Source organism: Lacerta agilis, chromosome 5 (genome assembly GCF_009819535.1).
Source record: "Lacerta agilis isolate rLacAgi1 chromosome 5, rLacAgi1.pri, whole genome shotgun sequence".
NCBI classification, from domain to species: Eukaryota; Metazoa; Chordata; class Lepidosauria; order Squamata; family Lacertidae; genus Lacerta; species Lacerta agilis.
The window spans coordinates 1,180,225-1,202,924 of NC_046316.1; the positions used below are offsets into that span (position 1 = coordinate 1,180,225).

Below are 22,700 nucleotides of genomic sequence, written 5' to 3' on the forward strand. Positions count from 1 at the left end.
GCTTTTTGGAAGTGATTATGACTGGTAATGTTAGCAAGTGGATCATGATCTCAGTCTGTTTTGTGGGGGCAATTTACATTAAGGCTTTGAATGAATGTTCAAATGTATTTTAAATTCATGAAAGCATTTGATTAATCAAATGAAAATTATTTTATTTGACTGAGAATATTTTCTTTCCACAAAATACATCAGTCATGCAGGCAAGAAAAACGCGGCACTAAAACAAAGGATTGAATTTTTGCTGAATCAGAGCTGGCTATCCTGTGACCCTGCAGCCCATCAAGGATGACCTAACCAGCAAAAATGCTGTGAAAATGTGACCAATGGCAACAAACTGAAGCAACTGAGCTTCCTCTGAAGAAAGAAGCAGGTTTGACATCTCCGAATAAGTCTTTGAAAGAAGATGATTTTTGCCCAAAGTAAATTACGTGTCTTTGGTGAGTCAGCGCATAATGTTTTCAGCTCAGACTACAAAAGAACTCATAAAGTCATGTCTTTTATTCTGAACTGTGCTGCTGTTAAATACAGTGATGCAGGTACAGTAGCTTTGCATCATGATCCTCTGCATAATGACTCGGAATTAAGTCCCACTGAGATCAATGGTGTTTACTCCAAAGTAGGCAGATACAGGATTGCACCCTTAGGATACCTGTATGTAGAATATCTATATATAGGGATGTGTTTAAAGAGGAACCTAACGGTTTTATACTGAAGGTTTTTGCCAGAGAGATTTGAACCTGGAGTGGGATGCAGTATCCAAAAGGGAGGCCACAGTCTGTAAGAGGCAGAGCCGGCCTCCCAGGCAGCAGACCCACCAGTAGAGAAGTGCAACCATTAGCAGCACCATATTGGACAAGAGCATGCCAACCTTGATCAAGATGTCACCAAATGCCAGCATGATCTTGCCCCCAATCATTGCCAATGGTGTGCCGCTTCTCCCAGTGGTGGATGCAGCAGGGCACATGGTGGCAGCAGACCAAGGGGCCTCAGGAGCGCAAGCACAAGAGTAAATAAAACACAGAGAATCATAGAATCGTAGATTTGGAAGGGACCCTGAGGGTCACCTAGTCCAACTCCCTGTATTGCAGGAATCTTAGCTAAAGTATTCGTGACAGATGGCCACCCAACCTTTGCTTAGAAACCGCCAAGGAAGGAGAACGTCCACTGTCAAACAGCTCTGACCATCAGAAAGTTCTTCCTGATGTTTAATCTCCTTTGTTGTAACTTGAAGTCATTGGTACAGTTCCTACACTCCAGAGCGGGAGAAAACAAGCTTACTTCATCTTCCAAGTGACAGTCCTTTAGATATTTGAAGATTACTATCATATCTCCTCTCAGTCTCTTTTCCATGCTAAACTTCTCCAACCCCCTCAACCATTCCTCATAAGCCTTGGTTTCCAGACCCTTTATCACAGTTACATCACACTACAGTAAATGCCTTCTTTTACTAGACATAAATGAGAACAAACAGGATGGCTATTCTCAGTGGCAACCACCACCACTTGGCTCTTGAAAAGGCCCATTTAGTGTGTCACACACATTTATTTGAAGTATCTACAGTCTGATATGCTACAGGTTTAACAGCCCGAAGAGTCAAAGTTCCAAGGCTGCAAAGCATACTCCATGAATAAATATTGGAAACAATTTTCATTTGGGTCACCCAATTTTAATTGGAAAAAAATGTACTTCAAAAACAGCATTTTCAGTGTGGCAATGAAAACCTATGGATATTCAGAAGTTCCCTAGGATGAGCATGATGCCTCCGTGCGTAGAAAAAAAAATGGTATGAGTGCAGTGGCTGAGTTGTCTGCTATGGGGAAGGGATGGGAGCAGGAAATTGCCTCACATGGGTTTGTAGGAGGACAGGGGAGCAATTGGATCGTGTCCCAAATTTGATTTTATGTGCAACAACCTATAGTGTTTCATTTCAGTATCTGACTGTTACATGTAACACCACTGAGAGTAACATGAATGAGGTTAATGTTAGACAGTTTTTTATTAGTTTTTAGTTTTTAACAACTAATACCTTATGAGATTTCATGTTTTATGCCTGTCAAATAAACCAAGAAATATCACAGTAATCTGCTAGATTCTGAATATTTCTGAATATTTGTTTTAGCTCTGATCAACCATGTCAAAATTTATTGGCGTTAAAGTCCCAGGAAAGAGATATTGTCTACAGAACTATGAAATCTATAAATATGCATCATGTTATGTGAGGAGACTGCAAACTGCTTAAAGAGGACATATTTGAAATAGTTGTTGAAGCAGGGCTATTTTTCTAGAACAAGAGGCCTCACTCGTTCTCAGGTCAGGTTCTAGCTGCTTCTGCCCACTTGCTTTGTGCACACTCTCAAACTTTTTTTCACAGGGCCGAACTTTCAGAACAAAAATTTGCTCATACCACACCAAATTTTTAATTGATAAACAGTGCTTGATTTATAATATAGAACACAACTACTTTACAAAAAAACAATGTAGCTATATAAGAACACGAATCATTCTCTAAATATAATTATAAATGTGTCCTCTCCAGCAAACAGTGCTTCTGGTCACAACTAGGATTGTCCTCAGTATCACTTGATGCTCTCGCTCTCTTTTTGAAAAGAATCCATATTCTGCAAATAAATAAAAATATTTTGATACTATTCTATGCTACACTGAAATGTTTAAATGTTTCTTTGAATCTTCCCTCCACCTTTGCCATCCTCTCACCTTTTGAGAACTAGTGCTTAACAGGATAAGGGCAGTGGACTCAGCTAGGATTAATTATTGGCTAGGATCAAAGACAAAATATATTGTTCTTTACTAAGAGTGCTTCCCCCCCCCCACCCCATTCAGACTAACATTTGGACTTCTCTCTCCATGCAGCCCTTTGAAGCAAAGGCTGAATATGTTGCTTGCCCCTGATATGGAGAACAACGCTGCTCCGCTTCTTACCCCAACTTCAGGGCTGCTGCAGCAGAACCGGCACCATGAAGAAACCTCTAGCCCTCTGGCAAGCAATGAGATGACTGCTTTACCCAAGGAACACGGGCTTGAGAGAAATGGTACAGCCCCACCGTATGAGTTGATGCAAGGAGAGATCATAGCAGCCAGCCTGCTTTTTGGAGCCTTATGGCTATTCTCCATCTTTGGAAACTCCCTGGTTTGCCTGGTGATCCACAGGAGCAGGCGCACTCAGTCTACCACCAATTACTTTGTGGTCTCCATGGCCTGTGCAGACTTACTGATCAGCGTGGGGAGTGCTCCATTTGTGTTTCTTCAGCTAGTCTCTGGCAGCTGGGCACTTGGAAGCATGATGTGTAAGCTAGTAAGATATTTTCAGTATCTCATCCCCGGTGTCCAGAACTATGTGTTGCTTTCCATCTGTGTGGACAGATTCTATACTATTGTCTACCCGCTAAGTTTCAAGGTGTCCCGGGGAAAAGCCAAGAAAATGATTGCAGCATCTTGGATCTTCGATGCCGCACTAGTGTCTCCAGCTTTCTTCTTTTTTGGGTCAGGTTGGGACAACCATTGCAACTTTTTCCTGCCATATTCTTGGGACGGGGCTCTTTATGGTACCATCCATTTGTTGGTGGCTTTTGTGATTCCATCTTTTCTGATCATCCTTTTTTACCAAAAAGTAATAAAATATATTTGGCGGATAGGTACAGATGGTAGGACGGTTCGGAGGACTATGAATATAGTTCCGAGGACAAAGGTGAAAACTATCAAGATGTTCCTAATGTTAAATTTGCTTTTTCTGCTCTCGTGGCTCCCATTTTATGTGGTTCAACTTTGGCATCCACTTGAGACAGACTACAGAAAGAGCTCCTTGGTCTTTATGTCAGTCACTTGGATATCCTTTAGTTCCTCTGCATCAAAGCCTACATTGTACTCTGTGTATAATGCAAACTTCAGGAGAGGGATGAAAGAGACCTTCTGCATGTCCTCTATGAAATGCTACCGAAGCAACGCATATACCATCACCACAAGTTCAAAGATAGCCAAAAAAAATTATGTTGGGATCTCCGAAATCCCTGCACCAGCCAAAACTGCTTCCAAAGACTCCATATATGATTCATTTGATAGAGAAGCAAAAGAGAAGAAGCTTGCCTGGCCTATTAATTCAAACCCAACAAATACATTTCTCTGATTAATTCCAGTCCTTTCAACAATTATTTGCACAATTGGAGCAAAGAACTATGAAAAGATTCGATCTATTTTGAGCCGGGGGGCGGGGCGGGGGAGGGTTTGCATACAATTTGGCAGGGAGAATAAATGTTTTCTTTTCTTAAATCCACTGATTTATTGTATACTGGATGTTTTCTGTTTTTGTTTATAACTATTTCATGCTCTCTGAATTTAAATTTATTTTTCAACTGATGAGAGTACTGCAGATTGAACTGTCAATGTAAAAAGCAGTAAACTCATCAATTACTTCACAGCACAAGTGTCCTGCTAAAGACAGACCATCTTGTTATGTCTCTTCTATTATGCCTTTGGGGGATATGTTGGAGAGCCTTTTAAGATATCTAGAGCCAAGTGGTTTTCACCCTTTCCCAATCTAGAAGTTAAGCGACTGTACTCTTGATTGTAGTGTGTAAGCATGTAAATGCACACACGTTGGCATGAATCGCTAGTGCACTGCTTCCTTTCCCCCATCCCATTAATAACCTACACTGACAATAAAACTTGCTAAATGCATTTGACTTGCTGCTACTCCTTAAGTAAAGCCAGATCCGTCCTGGGTTTAAACATGGGAGGATCTCTGAGAATTGCAAAGGCTAGGGAAACGCCCGCACAGATGGCTATGCAGCTGTGGTCACATAGCTGAGTGGGCATCCGTGGCCCTAACTCCCACTCCTGGGAGGTCCCATCTGCACACAAGGCCTATGCATTTTGAGGAAAATGGACCTGTGAAATGGGGGCTTCTAGCAGAAGGATTGTAAGAGCCTCCTGACATGGGACCTTGATGTCACCATTATAGACATCCTTTGAAGTAAGGCTGCCACGACTAATCAAAGGCATCTCCAAAAAAGATACCTTTGGCACAATCTGGTCTCCCTTTTTCACTTTTATTGAAGAACAGGATATTTTAATGCCACCATCATCACAGAGGTGTTTGTGGAGGGGATAAATGGATTGAAATTGTCTAGCCCACCTGATCCGTAGTTGGGTTCCTATTTTGAATATTTGGCGAGCTAACATGACAGTGATGTGATATTGAGAACTGGAGTGATCATTTTGTGATATTACGGCAGTGGACAAAGCTGTATACTTTTGAATAAATGTTTATTTAATTTTAAAAAGAAGAAAAAGAAGGTGGCCACCACTGACCTTTTTTCATTGCAGCATCTCCTTAAAGCACACTCATTTTTTCTTATGCTTTTTTTGGGGGGGGGGTATTTTATTGTTTGTACCCTGCCCTCGGATTTACTTTGACAAAGGGCAAGTTTGAAATATGTTAAACCAAATAGTAGGTTATGAAAATAGGGGAAGGAATAAATTAATTCCTCTTCTGCTTCTGATCTAATTTCTTCTAAGAATCCTAATAAAATTATAATAAGATCTAAATAAATTCATACTTCTGCTCTATACATTCTAGGCTTTGCAGGCACAACGTAGACCCTGAATTAGTGACTATCCTATGCTGACTGAATCAGTCAATTATAGATGCTGTAGTCTGGGGAAGCTGGGTGCTACCTTGGGAAGTTGCCTCCAAGGTGTTATTTTTTAAAATTATTTCAGCTAGGGAGTGGCCCAGCTCAGGGAAGAGAAACCCCCTTTCACATTTTACACATGTGAAGGAGAGGGGGAGCATGCCTCTTGGTTCTGCCACAGCAGGGCACAGCTCCCCATCGTCCAACACATTGATTCACAACCGACATGGATGCTATTCCCCATCATTTCTTCATCAATGTGGGTAATGTGGTCTGTTCCTGCAACCGTCTACTTGTCAGAACCCATTCATTCCTTGATTTATAGCACCTATGTAGCTTGCATTTATTTTAATGGAGCCCAGTCATGTTAACTGGTACTCACAGCTTTCTTTGGGCTCTCGGATATCTCCCACTGGGCATTCTTGTCATTCACATTAGTACATCTAGTGAAGAAGCCTTTGTGCATCACATATACCGGTAACTTCCCTGGATCCTGGAACCCTGAGTTCCAGCCTTCACTGAGAGTTAACGAGGAAACCTTCCTACAGCCCTAGATTTTTCCCTACACAAGAAAGGAGCATGGCAACTAAGATGTGCAAAGTGCTATACTAGAGGACACCCTTAAATGGGGAAGAAAACCTGCCTTCAATCTCTTACACAAGATGGGCCAATGTATGAAAGCCCCAAAATATGTAACTTTAAACACGTGAATGCATTTAATGGGCTGATTTTCCCTTAAGTAATAACAGTCACCATGACAAAGGCAAACCAAGTTCAGACCAGAGAGTGTATTGGGGAAGTGGGGTTAACGCTTTTACAACTCTGCCGCAGTTCCACCAAAACCTCCCCTTCCACGTTTGACCCAAGATGGAAGCTTTCATTGACACCCTTGTAAGGGGTGGGACAGGGCAGGGCAGGAATATACTGAAAGCATTTAATGTCACAGCTGTTCTGGCCCTGAAGTGCAGAGGACAATGTACAACACACAGTCCTTCTTTCTGCCCCCACCCTATGAAGAGCTTTTTGTTACCCCTTCTAATAAAAAGTGAACAAATGTTTGAAGTTACATCCACTTTAATATAAAACAAAAAAGGACAGTCTTGGAAGTCTTACAAGAATTGAAGTGTTTTCTTCACAACAAATATAGGTGATCAAGACATCAGGCTGAAAGAAATTAAATTTTCCCTTTCTGATGCACAATGCTACAGTCAGACTCTAAACCAGAGCTTTCCAAACTGTGTGTCACAACACATTAGTGTGTTGGCTGCAGAGTGTAGGTGTGTCAGGCGAACGCTCTTATAAGGGGTTAGTTTGACCTCGAGTTTGCTGGTGGAACTGAATTACTGTGTTGCGAAATGATACATGTCTAAAAAGTGTGTCACCAACATGAAAAGTTTGGAAAGCTCTGCTCTAAATGGAGTCTGCCTGTTATAATACATCTACTCAACATGCTGCCTAAAATACCCCCCACCCCAGTTCACCCTCGTTAATTTCTGCGCGGTGCCGCTAATGAAGTCACTTCAGTAAGAGAAAAGTCAATGTTATGAGAGCTAGCAGACCATTTCTATTCCTCTCTTTCTCCAGCTGCCAACCAGCCTAGTGAGAAATGCCATCCCACCCCCATTCCCACTCAGCTGCTCCTTGGCTGCGTTGAGGAAGCAAGGAATAACGCATTAGGTTTTGACTCAATGATAGCATCAATACACAGGTTCCAAACAGGCACACAGTAACAAAAGCTAAGGAAGTCTAAAGCAAAAGGGTGCCTGTTCAGATGCACTCCGGCAGCATTTTACTTTCAAGGATAGTTTCACTTGGGTGTAAAAAGGGCCATCTCATGTCACAAAACAATGAACCCTTGAAATAATTTAATAGGTCAAATTAATCCATGGCTGGCTAACCTGCAGTATGGGAGCCTTAAGGAGTGCAGGCGTGTGGCACCCCTGAATGGGAGCAGGATGGCCCATAGTCCTGACTGTGGCATAGAACAGCAATTCACCAACTGTGGGAGTAGGGCTCACAAGTATGGCTCCATTTTTAGAAAGGTACTATGTCGGACGTCTTCACCACCACTCTCATGCTGCTCAGTGCAGAGCGATCCTGTGTGGGGCTGCCTTCCCCTGCTCTCTACCAGTGAGTGGACAGTGACATCATCCCAAAGGAGAAATGGGACACAGGGGGCTACTAATGGAGCTGGCCCCAGAGCTGGCGGGTGTGGGAGAATCCCAGGAAAGTTGGTATGGCCCAGCCAAGACAGTGCCATCCCCTATCCCTGGCTGACAGGGCAAAAGGGAGGGTGGGAAGCAAAGTTAACTGGAACTGCAAGGAGAATGCCTGTCCATTGATTCTGCAAAGAGAGATATCTTTTTGAAAAAGAAGGGAAGGTCTCCCTCCAAGCTTGATTTAACAATACACTTATTTACAGTTCTTTGCCTGTCAAATGTTTGGGAAACATTGACTGAGGCCTGGTCTACACAGGTAGCAGACTGAGGTGACAGAAGGACTTTAGCACTATAGACTGTAGGTGGGACACACTGTTTTTGAATGGTTCCTTACTACCAAAAAAGCAAGCAAACACCTAGCATATCAGCCATTCCCACCTGCACCTGTGCTAGTTTTTTTTGTCTGCAGGGAGTTTTGCATAGGAATGTACACAAAAAAGCATCTCACAGACATGGTAACACTGGTATGCTTAAAACAACCCTGTAGAAGAGCCTTTCTCAACCTTGGGTCCCCAGATGTTTTTGGCCTACAACTCCCATCATCCCTGACCACTGGTCCTGCTACCTAGGGGTGGTGGGAGTTGTAGGTCAAAAACATCTGGGGATCCAAGGTTGAGAAAGGCTACTGTAGAAAGAAGGTCAGTATTATCACTCTGAATTGCAGATGGAATGGCCTTGGCTAAGAGAATTCATGGCAGAGGCGAGATTTGAACCAGGGACCTCCTATTCTTAGCCACAATGCTGCACTAGGTCAGAAATAACAGAAGTGTAAACCCATTGCATATTTCCAGCCCACCATGGGAAACTGGAATTATTATTACAACATGGACCACAGATAAATACAATACACATAACAGACTACTTTGATGGCAGATGGGTAAGATCTCAGCCTTTGCGGCACATGGTTTCTTAAATAACCACTCTTATGAATACTAAACAGAAAAATCCAAGGTACAAGCCATGAGCAATTATAACAGCAAGTTTGGAAATTTCCTTCACCATCACAGCAGAAATCTCTACATACACGTAAGTTGTAGTTTATATATCTATATAACAAACTGGTGGTTTTTTAAGTTGTAGATTTAATTCTGTTGGCTTGCCATTGGGTTATTTTGGTAATTCACCTCCACAATCAAGTTATTTGCTGCTGCTGCATTGCCACACATCATAGTGGAAGGGAAGCTTAGCATAAAGACTACAAATCAGTGTTGCTAGTATAAAACAGGGACTTTGATCTTGGCTGTTCCATCTTCTTCACCCTGAAAGAGAAATCAAATACAACTAACAATATTTTATAGCTATTCACAATTTCAACCAATCAGCCAAGAAATCTTATCTACATTTGTTATAGCCAGCATTAAAATATCTTGCAGGAGGTTAAAGAGCCATTTGCCAGTGACTCAGTTTCTGCAGGAATGAGATAATCCTGATGCCCCTCCACCTCTGCTCAGTTCAAAATACAACCCACCAAGCACGGAGTGGTCTGACTCGCACAACATGGTAAGCTAAAACTGTATCTTAGTATGAATGCATGTGCTCTGGGAGGGGAAATAATGGCTGATTTGCTCCTCCTTTGGGTCATTCGGCTGCTGTACTAAATCACTGCTTGGCCTGTCATTCAAACACAGGCTCCTGGTTTAGCTTTCTACACATGAACCACACCCTGCAACCCAAGTTTGTCCAATGGTGGTGGTTTGTCTTGGAGAACTAAACTGGGTTCAAACACCATGCTAAGCCAAGTCGTGGCTTATGACTGCGGAAGAGCAGAGGCTTTTATATTCTGTCCAGTAACCCACATGCTTTCATTTTAACACAAAGCCACACTTTGGCTTAGCATGACATGCAGACAAGGCCATTATGTCCAGTGCCCTTCCCCTACCAAAAAAAAGGGTAGCTGAAGGACAGCGGTGGAGAGGTTTTCAACCTTTTTTGAGTCTACAGCTCCCTTGACCAACTACATTCTTTCTGTGGCACCCCAGTTATGTCCCCCCTTGCCTGCAGAGCTGGCAGCCCCTCACCCCTTTTTGAAAACCCTGCATTGTGGAGAGTTCCCTCAGCCTCTTCTCCCCTCTCTTTGGGGGTGCTCTGGGGAGCTGCAACTGCTGCCCCTAGTCTCTGACATGCCCCCCGAAAGGTGCCTCCTCCCACTGCCTCACAGGGGTCTGGGAAGCTCCCTCTGGCCAGCCCCAGAGGAACCATTCACCTGTGGAGCTTGTAGCCAGGGCTGCTGCAATGATCAGCCACACAAGCCTTTAGGAGGCAGAGATGCAAGAGGGCATCACAGGAGGGGTGGAAGGAAAGAGGGACAAAGGCCAAACTTGCACACGGCACCCTGACCATCATTCAAGGCACACCAGGGTGCCACAGCACACTGCATGAAAACCACTGCTGTAGTGGAAACGTGCAAGAGGATCAAGTAGGCATACGATTGGCCTTGCACAATCAACCTTTCCTTTAAGGCCATAAGTCTTGACAGGAGTACTCCTGACCTTGTGGGTGCCCCAGCTGGGGCTCAACAGCCCAGATTATGGGACCAGAAGGAGCCCTAATCACCACAGGTAGCAGCCATGGAGGGATCCAGCCCTGCCTGGTTGGGGCAGGTATAAATGATGCAGAGAGCCTGGATGTAGAGCTTGGGTGCAGTGCAACATAGTTGATGTTGCTGCATCATTGAACACACTGCTGTTCCAGAGGCTCCCCATGGCTGGAACAAGAGATTTGGGGATCTGGTGCTGTATGTGGGTTGTCTGGCTGAAGGTCTTGTGGGGATAGTTATATGGGATTGTTTCTATGTGTGAGAGGGTGCTTCATTGATTGGGGAAGTTTTACATCGGAAGTTTATTTTGTTCAAACAAAAGTCTTTCCCCTCAGTAAGTGTTTTATTGTCTATCAAAGATCCATTACAGAACCTGTAATTGACTAGGCAAAACAAGAACTTACATGTAAGTGTTGCTTAGGCACTGACTAGAAACTTTGCTGGACAAAAGACAGAATAACATGCCTAATCCTGCAGATTGCTGTCACCAGCAAATAAGTGACAAAGACAAGATGCAACCACAAGATGTTAAGACAATGGCCTTATATGAAGCACAGAAGGCAGGTTTACTTAAGGGTGTACATTGCTTCATTTCTCAAGACTTGGGGACTTTCAGTTGAATGTATGGGCGGAATTCAGTGAATTGAATAAGTATTGAGCTGCTTCATAAGCCATCCAGCCTGGCTTCACACTGTGGCCTCACTTCCCCTCCACCACACAATTAGGCTTCTACAGTGGTACGGTACCTCGGGTTAAGTACTTAATTCAGTCTGGAGGTCCGTTCTTAACCTGAAGCGTACTTAACCCAAGGTAGCACTGCATTTTTAATTTAAGGGGTCTGCACCCTACTCATCAGGCAAAAGCTTCCCATATAGTGGCTAACAAAGGGAGAAGTGTGCACATGTGCACATACACAGAAATAACAAATCCATGGTTAGAAAACCAGGGGCAGCCAGACAAAAAGAATACATAAAAACTGGATCTAGAAGGTCAGGGCAAATAAAAAGGTCTTCACCTCAGAAGACATCAGGAAGTGGCACTGGGAGTCCAGGTGTCGCAACTGAAAAAGCCGTATCACAGGTCACTGCTCAGCTCACCAGAAAGGCCTCTGAGACAGATCATGGAGACCAAGAAGAAGGGAAAAGGCAGTCCTTGAGCTGCCCATTTTTTAAAGCCCTTAAGAAAGCACCTGGAAATTTCTAAGCTCTGTGAATGAGTTAAAAAATATGTTGGCCTCCCTGCAGATTCACAGACTAATAAAAAAGGGAATGGGTAAGGAAGAGAACAACACTAAAACAGCTTCTCCTTCACATCTGCTCAGCCAGGGTGCTCACAGGACAATCCATGATGATTCTGTGATGGACCTACACTGTTATTTTCGCATTACCCTATTAATAAGCCTCCAGGTAGGCATGTTCTTTCTAAATGTAAGTTGCTGTCCCTTGAGGCACTTTACAGTAAGACTATATGACCCGCTCTTCCCCACCTGCACGTCTTGGTCTACTCTCATAGTCATAAGAACCTTCATAAACTAATACTTACAGGAACTGTGACTGTTTGCATCCATCTTTGAAGCCTTGCCAACCTTGGCCATGTTCTGCTGTGGTTTGCTTTGCTCTTCCCCGCTTAGCAGAGCTTTAATTTCAGAGGGGATTTTTCCTTGATCCATTGCTAAGCACCACTGCTTGTACTAAAAACACAAACATAAAAATGAACTGGATTGCAAAAGCAGAGGGCTGCACTATATTTACTTTCAGTTGTGATCATTAGAGTTCTGTTGTTCAACAGCCAAGACTAAAGCCATGGCCATCATCAATCAGCATGTAATTATTTCTAGCGGGAAGCTGCTAGAGGAAGACATTCAGTCTGCCATGTTCCTCCCCCGGAAGTGTTGACATTTATTAATAATGGGAGTCTCTTTTGGTCTTTTTATGTATAAAGGAAGATGAATTCATCTATTTGGGTTAGAAGATTGGGGAAATGTAACCAAACAGAAGGTAGATCAGCTGGGTGTCATTCTAGAGTGAATATTTTGTTTTGTGTAACTTCTCATCTTTTCTTTTCTTCTTCTTTTCTTCTCATCTTTTCTTTTCTTCGAGCCAGTGTGGTGTAGTGGTTAAGAGTGGTAGACTCGTAATCTGGGGAACCGGGTTCGCGTCTCCACTCCTTCACATGCAGCTGCTGGGTGACCTTGGGCCAGTCACACTTCTCTGAAGTCTCTCAGCCCCACTCACCTCACAGAGTGTTTGTTGTGGGGGAGGAAGGGAAAGGAGAATGTTAGCCGCTTTGAGACTCCTTCGGGTAGTGAAAAGCGGGATATCAAATCCAAACTCTTTTTTGGTTTTCCTTAGTTTTGTTTTCTCTTTCTCTGTTTATTTTTGTTTTTATTTAATTAGTTTCTTGTTTTAGGAAAAAGCTTTAATAAAATCTTATTTTTAAAAAAGAGAAATCTGCTGTTGTACATGTGTGATTATTGGACTGGGGATGTGGAAATGTTCATCAGCAGGGCTATGTGGCATTGCAGCAAGTTATTCTCTTGGCTGCTTGTCCGTTGGTCACTTGGCAAGATTTTCTTCTTGGTCAAGGGCCATATCTTCAGTGTCCTGCAAAGTTCCTTGCCAAGTGGCAAAAATGGCAGAATAAAGGATGCCAAAAAAATACAAGAAATCTGGCAAATCTGCTTGATTTAAATAGTGTCAAACTTTTATTGGAGTTTAATTTGGATTTGTTTGTTTGTTAAAGTACACACAACTCTGTTGATGTACAGGGCATCTCACTTTTCTGTCCCAACAACCCTTATTTGGCTACAGTAATTACATTCTGCCTTTCAATAAAGTTTTCAAATCAGCTTTCATATGAAAACTGGGTAATAATTAAAATATCTTAAAAATTGTACCCTGTACGAGTCTTCTGTTCTCTTCCTTGAACAGGACATGTCTTCAGACATGTAAGCATTTCCAAGTAGAGAGTGGCAACTCCCTGCTCTCAGACATCTAAGCAGAGATCCTGGGGACATAGTGACGTTGGTCACAGGGGAAAACAGCATACTTGCATGAACGCACACAACTCAGAAGCTGCTACTATGCTCTAGGTCCAAAGAACTGACTCAAAACTGGGGTAAGGTGGAAAAGAGAAAAAGCATATTACCATTTCCAGCTCTTCTCTAAGAGCACATATGGCTCTCTCTCTGCTCGAAACCAGCTCTTCCAGGTACTGGTACCTCAGCTTCTTCCTTGCCCTGCATTCTCTCGCACTCTGCCGGCTCCTCTCAAGTTTAGCTTTCAAATCTATTTTGGCTGGTTTACGGCCCCGTTTACCTGGTTTCTTCACTTTCCCTCCAGCTACCTAGAAAACAGCAACACATTTTACTTCAGTCAGGGCAGCATCAGTAAGAGTTCTCCCTGGTGGTTCTTACAAAAATTATAACAGGAAACAAGATGGGGAGAATTCGGTTTGAGAATGTTTCTGCCTAGACTGCGCTCCTGCTGTCTAGGGCTTGAAAGCAAGTCTCCACTGTATCAATAAAATAGGTTGCAGAGTGCCTGTGACACCCACAAGTGTGCACACAGAACCAAAAGGGTTAACAACCCTGGGATTAAGGCAAATACAAATTTAATATATAACAACAGTAATAATAATAATAATATGGCTTGGAGAGACTCCCTGCCTTCAAATCGCAGGGAGCTGCTGCCAATGAATCCGTGTACACCAGCCTTCCTCAATTGGGGGGGGGGGGAGTGGCGGAATCCACGCAGCTGTTGGACTACAACTCCCACGATCCCTAGCTACCAGGCCCAGTGGCCAGGAATGATGAGTGTTGTAGTCCAGCAGCTTCTAGGCCCTCCACCGCCTCCCCATGAGGGAGAAAGGCCGCTGAGTCTCGGGCCCCGTGGTCCCCTGGGGAACCCACGCGCCCCACCCGCCGCGTCCCTGCGGAAGCCGCGAACAGCACTTACTTTGCTGTCATCCATGGGTGCAGCCGAGCCCCCTCCCCAAAGAGAACCTGAAGGCCAAGGAGGCCCCTTGCAAATAGCCCCCCCCCCGCCCCGCCCTAGGCCGCCGCCGCCCCCGCCCCCAGGGGCCGCCCTCCCTCCGCCATCACACGCCGCTTCCGGCTTCCTTGTTTTGAAACTCTTTGCCACGAAGGGCGGAGAGAGACGCGGGAGGGGGGCGTGCATGTCCGGCCAGCCCAGTGCATTTCGGGAGCTGTAGTCCCACTCTTCTCTGTCCTCCGCCCTGCCCAGCAGCCAATAAAAGGCGCGGTTGCGTAATGACGTGAGGTATCCTGGCGGGGGGTGGGAAGTCGGAGTGACGAGCCATAGAGTAGGAGGCGCTGCTAGAGCGGCCCATGAGGCTGACGAGGCGGCGGCTGCGCCTGTTCATGATGTTTCCCTACCGAGAGGGAGGTTTATAGAAGTTGTGCCTGGCATGGAAAACGTAGCAGAGGGCAAAGGTTTTTCTTCCTCTCTCGCATAACGCCAGAGCTCGTGGGCATGCCATGAAGCTGAACTTTGGAAGATTCAGGGCAGAGAAAAGAAAGGACTTCCTGTTCAGTGTCTTTATAAAAACTAATTGGATGAAGGAATTGAGGGGGTGCTCATCCGATTTGCAGAGGACACCAAACTGGGAAGGGGAGCCAGTGCCGCAGAAGACAGCATCGGGAATCAATATGGCCTTAACAGATTGGAGAACTGGGCCCAAACTAACAAAATGAATTTCAATAGGAACCAATGTAAGGGTCTGCACTTAGGCAGGAAGAACCAGATACACAAGTATAAGATGGGGGACACCTGGCTTACTAGCAGTACATGTGAAAAAGATCTAGGAGTCTTGGTGAAACACAAGCTTAACATGAGTCAACAGTGTGATGGAGCAGCAAAAAAAAACAAAAAAAAAACTAATGCTATTCTAGGCTGTGTCCAGATCAAGGGAAGTAATAGTACCACTCTATTCTGCCTTAGTCAGACCACACTTGGAACACTGTCCAATTCTGGGCACCACAGATTCCTGCATTGCAGGGGGTTGGATTACATGACCCTTAATACTTTATAGAGGGCAGAGCCTGGCTCAAAGTGAAGTATATTAAATCAGGCAGAAAACCCCAGAGGTTTTCAAACATGGCTCCCTTGACCAACAACGTTCTTTCTGCGGCTCCCCTGTGGGGAAATGTGCTCCAAGTCTCAGAAGCCCAGTTATGTCACCCCTTGCCTGCAGGGGCCGGCACCCCTCACCCCTTTTTGAACACCCTCCCTTGTGGAGTGTTCCCTCAGCCTCCTCTCCAGGCAGCTCCTGGTCTCTGAGCCGTCCCCGCCCCCCCCCCCCCCGCCCAAAGAGAGACACCTCCTCATTCCACCCCCTTGGGCCTGGGAAGAGGATTCCCCCAGCCTTAGTTGCCCTGACAGATACTGGCCAAAGGTGAATGTGAAGCCAGCAGCTTAATCAGCTTGGGAGGCAGCAGTGGACACTGCTCGGCCTGCATGGCAGAAAGACTCCCCTTTGGTGCGGGGAACTCAGCTCCCAGGCAGGCATTGCACACAGCAAGCACAAGAAAGGCCAACACTGCACCTGCCCGGCCTCCCACTAGTCCGTCTATTCCCAACAGCAAGGGCTGGTGGTATCGTGGGCCAGGAGTCGGCTTCACCTGCTGAGCAGCAGCCTGAAGGAGCAGAAGGCAAAGTGATCCCACCTTCTGCTGACCAGCCTTCTTGCTCCTGATGAGAACCAGCTGAATGTTGCCTGCAGCACCCCTGACCAGCATTGAAGGCACTCCTAGGTGCCACAGTACACTGGCTGAAAACCACTTGCTTACCCTATTACTTCTATCCACTGACGCTGTGGGTCCCCCTGCCGTCTCTTAGAGAACCTTAGAAGATGGATAAAGCCATGAAACTTGAGGTCATAGTCTGACAACTGACAATGTTGCTTGATGGTGGAAGCATAACATGGTATAAATATGATCTGGAACATGCTTCATGTTGCTTCCAAGGATGCCACCAAAATAAATATATTTTTGATGAGCTCTTGCCCCTGCCCTCTGCTCTGGAAGGGAGGACTAGAACCAATGGATTCAAGTTATAAGAAATGAGATTCCAACTTTCTGATAGTAAGAGGTGTTCAACAGTGGAATGGTCTCAGGAGGATGTGAACTCTCCTTCCTTGGAGGCTTTTAAGCAGAGCTTGGGTGGCCATCTGTCATGGATGTGATTTAGTTGAGATTTCTGTATTGCAGGGGGTTGGACTAGATGACCCTTGGGTCCTTTCCAACTCTTATAGTTCTATGATAATACTAACAGTTTATGAAATTCTCATCCTTTGGGATTAATGCATAATTGCATTTATTGTATAGGAATCATTTCAAGGATCAGAGATTCTAACACAGCATAAGTTACGGTGTTTGCAGTACGCCAACAAGAAATTATGTATCTATTAAAATAATTAAAATAATTCTCCAAAATAATATTGCAAAACTTGTGTACCTGATACCAAAAACTTTTCCACAAAAGAGCCTAACAGTTTGGTGGTGGTTTTCTCAGAGGTATGCCAATGTTCTGTAGCACTTTCTCAAAATTAAGCATGCATGAACATTTCAGACTGAGGTTGCACTTTTCTTCACGTAACAACAACAACAATAACAACACATTTACCTTGGAGTTAGTCTCACTGGACATAGTGGTGAGGATAACAGGAAGCAGAACCATGAGCTCCTTCGACGAAGGGCAAGGAATAATAATGATAACAATGGAATGGGCTGTGTTACTGATGCTCAATGATAACCAACTCTAATCTGGAGGGATATATCTTAAATTATTGGTCATGTCCCATGGGTGTAGCCAAGGGGGGCAGGGGGCAGTTGCCCCCCCATAAATAAAATAACTAACTGAGGTTCTGCCCCACCAACAAAAATCCTGGCTACGCTCATGTCATGTCCCCAGAATGGAAGATACCGCACTTGACTGCACTTTGCTTCAATGTGTTTTGCAGATATTGCTTCTTAGTAGGAGGCGGGTGCAGCTGCAAGCAGCCCAGCTGCTTCTAGGGGAAGGAAGCCCCCTGCCCCCCTCCCTTCTAGCCACAGGAGTGGAGCTGTCTAGGGCTGAATCCAGGTTTTTCCGCTTCTGCACCTGCAGCCATGGGGGCCTGACTTAATGGACTACGCAGTATAGTATACAGTATAGTGTAACTTTTTGTGCATTGGGGAACAATTTTTCTGTGTGTGACTTGCTTTATTGCGATACTCACTTTATTGTGGTGCTCTGGAACTCAGCCCACAGTATTTCCAAGGTATGTATGTATTAGACATATTTTTCTGCAACTAGAACTTTGCACCCAAAGGCCTGACTTGATATGTCAAATAAATATGTTAATTTAAGCTTTCTTTGCTGCTGCAGTTCCTGCCCATGTTCCCCAATTCCTTCACCAATGTGATCTTCCTATGGACCCCACAAAGACTCTGAAGCCCAGCCCCCATTCATCCCTGCTCTAGGTCAGTAGTGGCAACCATAAATTTAATTCTGTCAACTAGTAAGCCAAATTTCAAGTATACTTCACCATAGACATAATATTCTTTTTAAAGGGAAAGAGAGGGTGCCTCTATCAGAACAGCACACAACTGGGTTTTGTTTGGGACACTTCAAATTTGAATGGAAATTTTGCTATGAACACACTGCTGGCTGCTCTCCCCATGAAAGAAACCCCAACAATAACGCCTATCCAAACAGCAGGTACAAAGATTAACTTAGGTTGCTTCTGTGGGGCAGGAAGCAAGAAAACAGAGCTTTCTATGAGATCAGAATAGCCCAGCCAAGGACACCGAGAGATCCTCTGCTTGTCTTCCCTCTCCTGGACATAAGGGCATCGCAGACAATTACTGGCAACAACCAATTGAAGCAAGTCCCAGAAGTGGCTGGAAAAGGAGGCGGAACAGGAGATGGACGGGCAGGGCAGGGCCAGAACAGGGGGTAATGGGGCAGAGTGGCCTTATGCATGCTCCACCATCACATGAAATCACCTGGAATGCAACCCCCACGCAAATGCAGAGGCTTCACCACTGCACCTCAGCATATGTCAGTGCATTAAAATATACACTGGAAGGAAAACAGATATTTTTGCAAAGACGTTAACAAGGATTTAAAATACACAACTTGAAAGAAAAATCTCTGGCTATAAGAAAGGGTGGTGTTAAATTCTATGAAGTTAGAAAACGGATAAAAGTCGGCCTTGCAGCAGCATCAACAAACCAAGTAGAGCATTACAATGTAGTTCATTCAGGAGTGTTGCAGCCATGCTGATATGTGTATCTGGCACTTAAACAACAGAGAATTATGGCTGCTGATATGGTAATTGCAGAGGTACAGAGGAAAAAAGTGGGTGGGTCATGTGAAATTCATGAAATTCTTGAGGTGAACTCAGACAGCACAAGCATTAGTCACTTCAGTGGTGTACGCTTGGTGTGACTTGCTTTGTACAAGCGCATTGTTCATTTTCAAGAGAGGCTCAAACATGTGTTCCATTTCAGAGCTGTTTTTTGTTTTTGTTTGCTGTTTTTTGTTCTAGAGAGATTTTTCTGATGTGTTTTCACTCCTTTGGCCTACACAGAGAAATATGTCTATATATGCATACCTATTACAGCCAGAGAACACATTGTGGTCTATGAATGACCCTTTCAGACTCTGCTGTGGATGTGTCCAGGCCTATATTTTAAAACCAGAAGGAAAAGAAGGGCAACAACAAATTAGTAATGCCTTGCACATTTCAACAATGTGCCTTGAGCACATTCCCCGTAAGAACCAGAACTCTGAGAATATAGTCAATAGCTACACAACAGCCTTAAACTATAGTTTAGCGCCATGTGAATGCTGAAAATGGTAGTTTTGTGGGAGGAGTGACTAGGGATACTGAAAGAACCCAGCAAATTACAATTGCCAGGATTCCTAGTGGGAGGCAGCCATTCAGAGTTATACCTAGGGTCTCTTGCGCCCTTGGTAAGGAGCTGTATCTGCACACACACACACACACACACACACACACACACACACACACCCCATCACTTTATCTCAACAGAAACATTAGAAATTACTACATTTTATGCAACCCAAGAAGTGTCCAGAGTGAGGGTGAGGCAAGGGGGAAAGACAGAACAAGTTGCACACCTTTGTGCTGCAGTGTGAGGATGGGAAGCTTGCCCACATTTGCTCTCACCGCCACAGCAGCAGCAAGTTGCCACACACACATAAATCATGCACTCCATAGTCTCCAGCAGTCAACCTTCATACCGCCTTGCCATTTCTCCTACTGTTCAGCTCCCAGCTCTTGTCTAAATATATGATCTTACACAGATAACTGGAGACAAATTTCTGGAGTGATTTTTGCCCTCCTCCCCCTTCCAGCCTGCACCCTTGATTTTACCAACTCCTAGGTACGACTGCAGTTAAACTCATATCAAACTGTTGTAAGTCCTTGAGTAGATATACCCTGAAGGAGAACACTGCTTTGAGAGGAGGGGGATGTTCTTGCTTATGAAGAAGACACCATGCCAAAACATGCTGTGGATTATTATTCAGTCCAGTTGATTTGCTATTTGGCACTGTGACATTTGTGACAGGTCTTTTCCTTTATTCAAACAAGCCACTGTTTCAGAACACTTTAGTTTGATCACAGGCCAGCCTGTCCCAGGACTTTCTGCAAACTGCAGTAGGAGTCTCTTCATGACTATATGCATGGAAAAACAGAAACATTACAGTCTGCACTGGTTAAACTGATTCTGCAGTCATATTCTTTTTCCTAAGAGCCCCATGCATTGACTACATCAGGAATCACCTTAAGGTTTCCATTTTATTTTATTTAACAGGATTTATATGCTGCTTAGAATGATAGATACTGGTAACTACCACTGCAATGGTGGTTGAAGTTTCCCATGACTATGATATCTCTGCTTTTTGAATGTTTTATAATCTGATGTAGGAAGACGTCATCCAAGTCTTCAGTCTAACTTGGTAACAGTTGTTTCTCTCTCCTGCAATTTTTACCCATATACTCTCAATCTGTTTTTCCTGCTCCAAGTCATGGATCTCTTCACAAGTGTACACATCTTTTACATATAATGCTGCTACTTCTCCTTTCCTGTTTCATCTATTCCTTTTGAACAGGTTATACCTCTTCATTTTCTACATTCCAGTCATGTGTCTCTGTGTCTCATTCCACCAGGTTTCAGTAATGCCTACCCATAGGGTTGTCCAGGAAAATGCAGACATGTTCTCTTTTGGGGGTCAACATGCCCACCTGGGCACATTTTTACATTTTAAAGGAAATGTCTGCGTTTGGGTGGTGGTGGCTTGGGCTCAGGTGGCTTGGGCTGTTCTGCATGCCACAGCCACTCCCAGCCTGAGCCAGGGAAAGAGGCGTGTGTCCACAATAGCGCCTCCCCCCGCCCACCTGCTTCTTTCTCCTGCTTGGGCTGGTAGCAGCTTGGGCTGTCCTCTTTTTTGCTCTTCAATATATGGCAACCCTACCTGCTAGGTCATATTTGCAATCCTATAATAAAAGCTTGAATTCATCTTTATTGTTTCCCATACTCTGTGCATAAGTATAGAGAAAACTGAAACCATGAGCTGTTCTCTCCAGCTGCTTCCTTCTTTTAGTTTCATGTCCTTTAGCAGATTTCTGTAGCACCACCAGAGTTTCCTGTGCATCAATGAATGTGATGGCCTGGGATTCAGACTCGGATACTGAACCTGAGAGATCCCAGCCTGCACAGGATTCCCTGCCTCCAGAACCAGCTGAGCCAGGGCCAGGGCTTGAGCCTGAAGGGTCCTCACCTGTGCTGGGTCCTCAGGTGCAGGCATCAGCGGAGTCTGCTCTGGCTTCTGATGGGGGGGGGGGACCCATTGCCTGCAGGTGCTCCATGCCCAGCCTCGTCAGAGGAAGCTGAGGCGGCCCCTGGGTCCGGTAGCCCACCGGCCTCTCCTGAACTCCAGAGGTTCAGGGCAGAGAGGTGAAGGGAACTGAGTGCTTGCAGGAGGAGTACTCGCCTCCAGGCTAGAAAGAGAGGCGAGTCTCCAGAGGATCAGGGCCGCCCTAAGCGTCAGGGCAGATAAAAGCCAGCCAGCCAGCCACAGCCCCAAGTTGCGTGAGCAACATAGTTGCTGACACGCTTCTGATTGTAACCCTGTTCCTGCTTTGTTCCTTGCCCTGCTCCCTGCCGGACTGACCCCGTTGGGACTCCTGGACTTAGGATTGGACTAGACCTTGCTTTACGGACAAACCCCTGGGGGCCAGCACAGTGAAGCTATTATCCCCAGTACCAGGTGTTCTGTTCCCCTGTCGTCCATAATATTGTCTTCCTCTCCCTCAGGATTTAGTTTAAACCTCTCCTGATCAGGTTCATGAGACTCTTAGCAACCACATGCTTGCCAACCACTGTTAAGGTGCAACCCATCTTGCCACAAGTCCTTCCTCAAGGAACTGGAGACCAGTGCTTCTTTTCAGGGGGTACTCAAAGGTACACAGTACCAGTACAACTTTTTTGTTGTTGTTAAAAAGTGTGGGACTTACTGTAACAATTTCATGGTGAGTACCGGCACCTCTTTTTCTAGGGGAAAAAACACTGCCGGAGACGATGGCCCCCAAAACCAAACCTTTCCTAATAACACCATCAGCACAGCCGGTGGTTAGTTCCAGTAATTTCCTTTGTCTTTCTGGGCCATAAGCTTTGACAGGAAGGAGTGATGAAAAGACCATCTGTGCTCTAAGTCTCTTCCTGCCCATAGTCCCTTGCTATATGTTGAAGACTGTGTTTGGCAATACTGTTTGTACCCACATGGATCAGAAGGAAGGGGTAATGGTCAGCGGGCTTTATAAGACTAACTTATCGGTCACATCATTAATCTTTGCACCTGGAAGACAGCATTGCTCCTGGGACCTCCACACACTGCTGCCCCTGTCCCCCTCAGTAGGGAGTCACCTACCACCTCCACATGTCTCTTCCTCCTCTAGGGAGTGGCAGGAATTGTTCTGTACCCTCCACAGCCACCTCAGTATATTCTGAGGTCTGCAACTGCTGTCCTTGCTCCTCTAGCTCAGAATCGGTGTCCAAAGTGAGGGCATAGAATTTGCAGCTCCAGCAGCACCACATGGCCCCTGATAATCCTGCTTTTTTGTGTCACATTCCTGCAATGGACAATCTTCCTCCTCCCCCACATTGCTGTTCCAGGACAGTCCACTCTGCTCTATCAATAAATTCCTTAACTTGTCCCATAGTTCAAAGTGTTTGTAAGTGAACCTCAAGTTGTTGTACCTTCT

At 44.9% G+C, this 22,700-nt stretch overlaps 2 protein-coding genes across 2 annotated transcripts; one reads left to right on the forward strand and one right to left on the reverse strand.

Moving 5' to 3' along the window:
* The first annotated feature begins 2,859 nt into the window (after positions 1-2,859).
* Positions 2,860-4,221, forward strand: GPR19 (G protein-coupled receptor 19). Its single transcript, XM_033148236.1, has one exon. The coding sequence runs from the start codon at positions 2,894-2,896 to the stop codon at positions 4,139-4,141; it is 1,248 nt and encodes a 415-aa protein (XP_033004127.1). The 5' UTR covers positions 2,860-2,893; the 3' UTR covers positions 4,142-4,221.
* A 4,673-nt stretch (positions 4,222-8,894) lies between these two features.
* Positions 8,895-14,431, reverse strand: CREBL2 (cAMP responsive element binding protein like 2). Its single transcript, XM_033148237.1, has 4 exons — positions 14,360-14,431; positions 13,551-13,748; positions 11,946-12,093; positions 8,895-9,126 (listed from the first exon to the last, which is right to left on the reverse strand). Exons 1-4 carry the CDS (start codon positions 14,372-14,374, stop codon positions 9,122-9,124), a joined length of 366 nt encoding a protein of 121 aa, XP_033004128.1. The 5' UTR covers positions 14,375-14,431; the 3' UTR covers positions 8,895-9,121.
* Between the last annotated feature and the right edge of the window lie 8,269 nt (positions 14,432-22,700).